General features: G+C 50.4%; 1 protein-coding gene across 1 annotated transcript; it reads right to left on the bottom strand.

Annotated features, from left to right (window-relative positions):
- Window positions 1-2,434: 2,434 nt before the first annotated feature.
- On the bottom strand, window positions 2,435-8,907 carry LOC139232588 (zinc finger protein 256-like). The gene is made up of 2 exons (XM_070863014.1): window positions 8,886-8,907; window positions 2,435-8,233 (listed from the first exon to the last, which is right to left on the bottom strand). The coding sequence occupies exon 2, from the start codon at window positions 7,849-7,851 to the stop codon at window positions 6,775-6,777; it is 1,077 nt and encodes a 358-aa protein (XP_070719115.1). The 5' UTR covers window positions 7,852-8,233; window positions 8,886-8,907; the 3' UTR covers window positions 2,435-6,774.
- Between the last annotated feature and the right edge of the window lie 779 nt (window positions 8,908-9,686).

Raw genomic sequence — 9,686 nt, forward strand, 5'->3', positions numbered from 1 at the left:
CAGACACTGAACACACTGCACACCACAGGAACATCACACACTGCCCTCTCCCCGGGGAAGCTCAGGGTCAGACACTGCACCCCACAGGGACATTACACACTGCCCTCTCCCCAGGGCAGCTCAGGGTCAGACACTGAACACACTGCACACCACAGGAACATCACACACTGCCCTCTCCCTGGGGCAGCTCAGGGTCAGACACTGAACACACTGCACCCCACAGGGACATCACACAATGCCCCCTCCCTGGGGCAGCTCAGGGTCAGACACTGAACACACTGCATCCCACAGGGACATCACACACTGCCCTCTCCCTGGGGCAGCTCAGGGTCAGACACGGAATACACTGCACCCCACAGGGAAATCACACACTGCCCCCTCCCTGGGCAGCTCAGGGTCACACACTGAACACACTGCACCCCACAGGAACATCACATACTGCCCTCTCCCCGGGGCAGCTCAGGGTCAGACACTGAACACACTGCACACCACAGGAACATCACACACTGCCCCCTCCCTGGGGCAGCTCAGGGTCACACACTGAACACACTGCACCCCACAGGGACATCACACACTGCCCCCTCCCTGGGCAGCTCAGGGTCACACACTGAACACACTGCACCCCACAGGGACATCACACACTGCCCCCTCCCTGGGGCAGCTCAGGGTCACACACTGCACACCACAGGAACATCACACACTGCCCCCTCCCTGTGAACTCACATTTCAGCAGGTGGGATGACTGAGTGAATTCTTTCCCATCATCATCATCATAGGCAGTTCCTCGGAATCGAGGAAGACTTGCTTCCACTCCTGAAGTGGCTGAATAGTCCAATACGAGAGCCACAGACTCTGTCACAGGTGGGACAGACATTAGCCGAGAGAAGAGTTGGGTGGGACTGGTTTGCCGCACGCTCCTTCCGCTGCCTGCGCTTGACCTCTTCAAGCTCTCGTCGATGAGATTCGAAGAGCTCAACGCCCTCCCGGATGCACTTTCTCTACCTAGGGTGGTCTTTGGCCAGGGATTCCCAGGTGTCAGTGGTGATGTCGCACTTTACCAGGGAGGCTTTAAGGGTGTCCTTATAACGTTTCCGCTGCCCACCTTTGGCTCGTTTGCCGTGAAGGAGCTCCGCATAGAGCATTTGCTTCGGGAGTCTCATGTCTGGCATGCGTACTATGTGGCCTGCCCAGCAAAGCTGATCGAGTGTGGTCAGTGCTTCAATGCTGGGGATGTTAGCCTGGACGAGGACACTGATGTTGGTGCGCCTATACTCCCAGGAGATTAGCAGGATCTTACGGAGACATCGTTGGTGATATATCTCCAGCGACTTGAGGTGTGTTCTGTACATCGTCCATGCCTCTGATCCATACAGGAGGATGGGTATTATTACTATAGCCCTGTAAACCAGGAGCTTGGTGGTAGGTTTGAGGGCCTGGTCTTCGAACACTCTTTTCCTCAAGCGGCCGAAGGTTGCACTGGCGCACTGGAGGCGATGTTGAATCTCTGCATCAATGTCTGCCTTTGTTGATAAGAGGCTCCCAGGTATGGGAAGTGGTCCACGTTGTCCAGGGCCGCACTGTGGATCTTGATGACTGGGGGGCAGTGCTGTGCGGCGAGGACAGGCTGGTGGAGGACTTTTGTCTTACGGATGTTAAGTGTAAGCCTCGGTGAATATATTGACTATATCCTGGAGTTCAGCCTCAGAATGTGTGCAGACGCAGGCGTCGTCCGCGTACTGTAGCTCAACGTCAGAGGTTGGGGTGATCTTGAACCTGGCCTGGAGGCGGCGTAGGTTAAACAGCTTCCCACTGGTTCTGTAGTTTAGTTCCACTCCAGCGGGGAGCTTGTTGATTGTGAAGTGGAGTATGGCAGCGAGGAAGATTGAGAAGAGGGTTGGAGCGACGACACAGCCCTGTTTGACCCCGGTCCGGACGTGGATTGGGTCTGTAATGGATCCGTTGGTAAGGATCACGGCCTGCATGTCATCGTGAAGCAGACGAAGGATGTTGACAAACTTTTGGGGCATCCGAAACAGAGGACGACGCTCCATAGACCCTCACGGTTGATGGTGTCAAAGGCCTATGTAAGATTGAAAAAGGCCATGTATAAGAGCTGGCGCTGCTCCCTGCATTTTTCCTGCAGCTGTCGCGCTGCAAAGATCATGTCCGTTGTGCCCCGTAGGGGACGAAATCCGCACTGTGACTCCGGGAGGAGCTCCTTGGCCACAGGGAGAAGACAGTTGAGGAGAACTCTAACGACAACTTTCCCACACAAGCAGTCAGTGACTGGCCTCTCCCCGGTATGAACTCAATGGTGGTTCAGTAGGTGGGATGAATCAGTAAATCTCTTTCCACACACGCAGCAAATGAACAGCCTCATGCGCTGGTGTCTCTGAAGTCTGGATGACTAAATGAACCTCTTCCCACACACGGAGCAGGCGAATGGCCTCTCCCCAGTGTGAACTCGCTTGTGCGTCAAAAGGTGGGCTAAACGAGAGAATACCCTTCCACACATGGAGCAGTTGAATGGTCTCCCCTTGGTGTGAACTCGCTGGTGTTCAGCGAGTTGCAATGACTGGGTGAACTTCTCCCCACAGTGAATGGACGCTCATCAGTGTGAAATCGCTGGTGTGTAATCAGTTCCTCAGAGGTTTTAAAGCTGTTCCCACAGTCAGAACATTTAAAAGGTCTCTCATCAGCGAGATCAAGTTCCCACACACGGTCAAAGGCATCTCCCAACTCGCTGGCGTGTCAACATGCTAGACAACTGAGTGAATCAACAACAACAACAACTTGTATTTATATAGCGCCTTTAACGTAGTAAAACATTCCAACACCCTTCACAGGTGTATTATGTGACAAAAAAATTGACACCGAGCCACATAAGGGGAAATCAGGGCACGTGACCAAAATCTTGATCAAAGGGGTAGGTTTTAATGGAGGAAAGAGAGGTGGAGAGGTTTAGCAGGGAGTTCCAGAGCTTAGGACCCAGGTAACAGAAGACACGGTTGAGCGATTATAATCAGGGATGCTCAAGAGGGCGGAATTAGAGGAGCGCAGACATCTCAGGGGGGTTGTGGGGGTGAAGGCGATTACAGAACTACGGAGGGGCGAGGCCATGGAGGGATTTGAAAACAAGGATGAGAATTTTAAAATCGAGGCGTTGCTTAACCGGGAGCCAATGTCGGTCAGCGAGCACAGGGGTGATGGGTGAGCGGGACTGGGTGCGAGTTAGGACACGGGTCAGCGAGCACAGGGGGTGATGGGCGAGTGGGACTTGGTGAGAGTTGGGACACGGGGCAGCAAGCACAGGGGGTGATGGGTGAGCGGGACTGGGTGCGAGTTGGGTCACGGGTCAGTGAGCACAGCGGGTGATGGGTGAGCGGGACTGGGTGCGAGTTGGGTCAGTGAGCACAGGGGGTGATGGGTGAGTGGGACTTGGTGTGAGTTGGGGCATGGTGCAGCGAGCACAGGGGATGACAGGTGAGCGGGACTTGGTGCGAGTTGGATCACGGGTCAGCGAGCACAGGGGGTGGTGGGTGAGCGGGACTGGGTGCAAGTTAGGACACGGGTCAGTGAGCACAGGGGGTGATGGGTGAGTGGGACTCGGTGCGAGTTAGGACATGGGTCAGCGAGCACAGTGGTGATGGGTGAACGGGACTCGGTGAGAGTTAGGGTACGGGGCAGCGAGCACATGGGGTGATGGGTGAGTGGGACGGGGTGCGAGTTGGGACACGGGCTGCCGAGTTTTGGATGAAAGTTTACGTAGGGTGGAATGTGGGAGGCCAGCCAGGAGTGGGTTGGAATAGTCAAGTCTAGAGATAACAAAGGCATGGATGAGGGTTTCAGCAGCGGATGAGCTGAGGCAGGGGCAGAGACAGGCAATGTTATGGAGCTGGAAATAGGCGATATTAGTTATGCTGCGGATATGTGGTCAAACGCACATTTCAAGGTCAAATATGACACCAGGGTTGCAAACATTCTGATTCAGCCTCAGGAGTTGGGGAGAGAGACGGAGTCGGTGGTGAGGGAACTGAGTTGGTGGCGGGGACCGAAAACAATGGCTTCGGTCTTCTCAATATATAAATGGAGAAAATTTCTGCTCATCCAGTACTGGATATCGGACAAGCAGTTTGACATTTTAGAGACCGTGGAGGGGTCGAGAGAAGTGGTGGTGAGGTAGAGCTAGGTGTCATCAGCGAACATGTGGAAACTGACGCTGTGTTTCTGGATGATGTCGCCAAGGGGCAGCATGTGGATGAGAAATAGGAGAGGGCCAAGGATAGATCCTTGGGGGACACTAGAGGCAATGATGCGTGAGCAGGAGGAGAATCCCTTCCAAAAGAAGGAGGTGAACAGCCTCTCCCCAGTTTCCAGCAGGGACAGTTAATTGAACTCCTGCCCACAGTCCTCACATATAAAAGGTATGAGAACTGAAATAATAAGAATATAGATCATTCCAAAGATTTACCACCCGCTGAGAGAAGAAATTCCTCCTCAGCTGTCTTAAATGGCCGACCCCTTATCCTGAGACTGTGACCCCTGGTTCTAGAAACTCCAGCCAGGGGGAAACATTCTTCCTACATCTACCCTGTCAATCCCCCTCAGAATTTTGTATGTTTCAAAGAGATCACCTCTCATTCTTCTAAACTGTAAAGACTATAGGCCCATTCTACACAATCTCTCATCATAGGCCAGCCCTCTCATCCCAGGAATCAATCTCGTGAACCTCCGTTGTACCACCTCCAAGGCTAGTATGTCCTTCCTTAGATAATGAGACCAAAACTGTGCACAGTACTCCGGGTGTGGTCTCACCAAGGCCCTGTACAATTGTAGCAAGACTTCCTTACTCTTATCCTCCAACCCCCTTGCAATAAAGGACAACATGCCATTTGCCTTCCTCATTGCTTGCTGTATCTGCATGTTAACTTTCTGTGTCTTGCACAAGTCACCCAAATCTCTTTGAACACCAACATTTAAAAGTTTCTCAACATTTAAAAAAGATTCTGATTTTCTATTCTTCCTGCCAAAGTGAATAACCTCACGTTTCCCACATTATACTCCATCTGCCACCTTACTGCCCACTCACTCAGTCTATCCATATCCCTTTGCAGTCTCTTTGTGTTCTCCTCACAACTTACTGTCCCAACTAGCTTTGTATCATCAGCAAACTTAGATACATCACACTCGGTCCCTTCATCTAGATCATTAATATAGATTGTAAATAGCTGATGCCCCAACACTGAGCCTTGCAGCACCCCACTAGTTACAGCCTGCCAACCTGAAAATGAACGGTTTATCCCTACTCTCTGCTTTCTGTCCATTAACCAATCCTCTATCCATGCTAATACATTACCTCCAATCCCATGAGCTCCTATCTTGTGTAGTAATCTTTTATGTAGTACCTTATCGAATACCTTTTGGAAATCCAAATATACTACATCCACTGGTTTCCCTTTATCTACCCTGCTAGTTACATCCTCAAAAAACTCTAATAAATTTGTTAAATAAGATTTCCCTTTCATAAAATCATGTGACTGCCAAATCATATGATTTTCTAAGTGCCCTGTTACCACTTCCTTAACAATGGATTCCAGTATTTTCCTGATGACTGATGTCAGGCTAACTGGCCTGTAGTTTCCTGTTTTCTCTCTCCCTCCTTTCTTGAACAGCGGGGTTACATTTGCTACCTTCCAATCCACTGGGACCATTCTAGAATCTAGGGAATTTTGGGAGATCAAAACCAATCCACTATCTCTGCAGCCACCTCTTTTAGAATGCTAGGATGTAGGCCATCAGGTCCAGGGGTTTGTCAGCTTTTAGTCCCATTAGTTTCGCTAGCACTTGTTCTCTATTTAAATTAATTATGTTAAGTTCCTCACCCTCATCAGACCCTTGGTTCCCCACTATTTTTGGTATGCTTTTTGTGTCTTCTACTGTGAAGACAGATACAAAATATTTGTTTAATGTTTCTGCTATTTCCTTATTCCCTATGACAATTTCTCCTGTCTCAGCCGCTCATGGACCAACGTTTACTTTTGCTACTCTCTTCCTTTGTACATACTTGTAGATTCTCCTACAATCTGTTGTTATATTTCTTGCTCGTTTTCTCTCTCTCTATTTTCTCCCTTTTTATCAATTTTTTTGGGGCTTCCTCTGCTGGTTTCTGAAACTTTCCCAATCCTCACGCTTGCTACTATTCATCACAACATTATAAGCTTCTTCTTTCAATCTAATGCTATCCTTAACTTCTTTAGTTAGCCACGGAGGGATCACTTTTCCCCATGAAGTTTTTGTTTCTCAATAGATGTATTTTTGTTGAAATATTTTGTTATGAAATATTTCTTTAAATGCTAGCCACTGCTTATCTACTGCCATACCTTGTAATCTATGTAATTGGGTTTATTTAAGACTTTAGTTTCATACAGGCAAGTCACTCGCAAATTAATGTGAAATTCTATCATATTGTGATCACTCTGCCCCAGAGAATCCTTTACTATGAGATTGCTAATTAACCCTGTCACATTACACAATACAAGATCTAAAATAATCTCTAATAATCTTTAGTTAGAAAGGAGAAAATATCCAAAAATGGAGCAGTCGTTAACAGGACATCAATTAGCTTCCTCTTATCTTGGAGACATCAAATATCGACACACTGTGATTTGAAATATCAAAATATCAAACTCCAGCCCAGCTATAGGAGTTATTATCCTCAACAGAAACAGAATGAACTGTCGGGATGTCATTAACAGCAGAATCCAACCCCTGCTGTCACTTGTGAACTCGCTGGTGTTTCAGCAGGTCAGATGACTGAGTGAATCCCTTCCCACATTCAGAGCAGATGAATGGCCTCTCCCCAGTGTGAACTCGCTGGTGTCTCAGCAGGTTTGATGACCGAGTGAATTCCTTCCCACACTCAGAGCAAGTGAACGGTCTCTCCCCAGTGTGAACTCGCTGGTGTCTCAGCAGGTCGGATGACTGAGGGAACCCCTTTCCACACTCTGAGCAAGTGAACGGCCTCTCCCCAGTGTGAATTCGCTGGTGTTTCAGGAGGTGGGATGACTGAGTGAACTTCTTTCCACACTCAGAGCAGGTGAACGGCCTCTCCCCAGTGTGAACTCGCTGGTGAGTTACAAGCTGGGATGCACCAGTGAATTTCTTCCCACACTCAGAGCAGGTGAATGGTCTTTCCCCAGTGTGAACTCGCTGGTGTGTCCGCAGGTTGGAAGTACAAGTGAATTCCTTCCCACACTGAGAGCAGGTGAACGGTCTCTCCCCAGTGTGAACTCGCTGGTGAGTTACAAGATGGTATGACCGAGTGAATCCCTTCCCACACACGGAGCAGGTGAATGGTCTCTCTCCAGTGTGAACTCGCTGGTGTGTCAGAAGGTCAGCTGACAAAAGGAATCCTTTCCCACACTCAGAGCAGGTGAACGGTCTCTCCCCGGTGTGAATACGCTGGTGTGTCAGTAGGTCGGATGATCGAGTGAATCCCTTCCCACACTCAGAGCAGGTGAATGGTCTCTCCCCAGTGTGAAGTCGCTGATGTGTCAGCAGGGTGGATGAATTAGTGAATCCCTTCCCACACATGGAGCAGGTGAATGGTTTCTCCCCAGTGTGAACTCGCTGGTGTGTCAGCAGGTCAGATGACTGAGTGAATCCCTTCCCACACATGGAGCAGATGAACGGCCTTTCCCCAGTGTGAACTCGCTGGTGTCTCAGCAGGTCGGATGACTGAGTGAATCCCTTCCCACACTCTGAGCAGGTGAACGGCCTCTCCCCAGGGTGAGTGCGGCGATGAATTTCCAGCTCATTCAGGGAACTGAATCCCTTCCACAGGCCCCACATTTCCACGTTTTTTCCGTGGTGCGGGTGTCCTTGTGTCTCTTCAGGTTGGACAATCAGTTGAAGCCTCGTCCACACATACAACACGTGTACGGTTTCTCCCCACTGTGAATGGTGCAATGTTTTTTCAGGCCGTGTAACAGGTTAAAGCTCTTTCTACAGTCAGTGCACTGGAATAGTCTCACTCGGGTGTGTGTTTCTCGGGGCTTATCCAGTCACATTGATTATTGAAATCTTTGCCCACACACAGAACGGACAAACATTTCTTCTTCCACCTTCAAGAGGCAATGATATTCAGGTCCTGATGAATTGAGCGACTCTGTAAGCTCTTGACATGATGGTTGGTTTGAGTTTACTGTTTGTATATTTTCTCCTTTATAATAACCTGTAAAAGTCAGGACAGATATTCAGAACAGACAATTCTAGTTTCTATGGAACATTCTTTCCTCTCGTTCCCCCAAAGTTGTACATTCCTGTCCCATACACTCTCCCTCCTCCCAGTGCTGAAATCCAAACCCATCGCACCATCGCCATCATTTATTCCCTCCACTCCCAGTTTTCTTGCTCCCTTTGCTCTGGTTGGGTTCAGTTCTTCACCCGCTGTGCGCAGAGTGAGAATAAAATCCATGATCTGATGATTTTCTCTGCTGGTCGCTGGATCTTTTGGGCTGGCCCAACAGGGCAAGGCCTGGACTGCCCAGCGTCACCAGGCAACAATCAGAAACTGGGCACAAACACGTGACCCAATCAAACTGACAGACACCCGAAGCCCCGCCCACCCATTGTCTCTGCTCAAATGGCCGCGCATGCGCCGAGAGACCCGCCCTGTCCAAAATGGCGACCGGAGAGCTCGCTGCCCCGGGCGGTCAGTGAGCGGGACTGGAACCGGGGGACAAACACCGGGCCTGAGGCCCACAGCGGATGTATGTGAGGCTGATAATGCGGAGTTTGCTGTGGGGCCTGGGCCGCACTCGGTGTGTGTGAAGCCCAATGCCCGCCCGGAGTTTATTAACCTGCTCCCTCCGCCCATCTCTCACCCGCTGTCGCCGCTGTCTCCTGGACCCGCCCACTGGCCGCGCAAGCTCAGCTCACACTGCCCGGGGGATTGACGGCAGCTCCGGATCAATAGGAAGAGCGGAGGCGGGGCTGGAGGACCAAGCGGACGGTTGGTCTTCCAACCTATCAGATGGTGGGGGGCGGGGCTGAGCCCGGATCTCCCTCATTGGCTGAAACTCTGGCCCATTGTTGAAGTTGATTTCTCTCAATCTCAAGGAGGGAACTGGACCCAAACATTGCAGCATCTGGGAATGGAATGGATTCAGTCAGGACACACAACGGGGAGTATTTCAGCAAATAACACAGTACGGTTGTTTTTTTTATTCATTCTCGGGATGTGGGCGTCACTGGCAAGGCTGGCATTTATTGCCCATCCCTAATTGCCCTTCTTGAACCACTGCAGTCTGTGTGGTGAAGGTGCTCCCACAGTGCTGTTAGGGAGGGAGTTCCAGGATCGATGAAGGAACGGCCAATATATTTCCAAGTCAGGATGGTGTGTGACTTGGAGGGGAACTTGGATGTGGTGGTGTTCCCATGCGCCTGCTGTCCTAGTCCTTCTAGGTGTTATTTGGGAGGTGCTGCTGAAGAAGCCTTGGCGAGTTGTGGCAGTGCATCTTGTAGATGGTCCACGGTGCCCGGTGGTGGAGGGAGTAGATGTTTAAGGTGGTGGATGGGCTGCCAATCACCAATCACACGGGCTGCTTTGTCCTGGATGGTGTCGAGCTTCTCGAGTGTTGTTGGAGCTGCACTCAGCCAAGCAAGTGGAGAGTATTCCATCACAC

This window comes from Pristiophorus japonicus, chromosome 20 (assembly GCF_044704955.1).
Source record: "Pristiophorus japonicus isolate sPriJap1 chromosome 20, sPriJap1.hap1, whole genome shotgun sequence".
In the NCBI taxonomy this organism is placed as follows: domain Eukaryota; kingdom Metazoa; phylum Chordata; class Chondrichthyes; family Pristiophoridae; genus Pristiophorus; species Pristiophorus japonicus.

What these genes read in the sequence shown, in the direction of transcription:
- LOC139232588 (XM_070863014.1), bottom strand. Translation starts at nt 7,851, where the DNA reads ATGTGGGGCCTGTGGAAGGGATTCAGTTCCCTGAATGAGCTGGAAATT.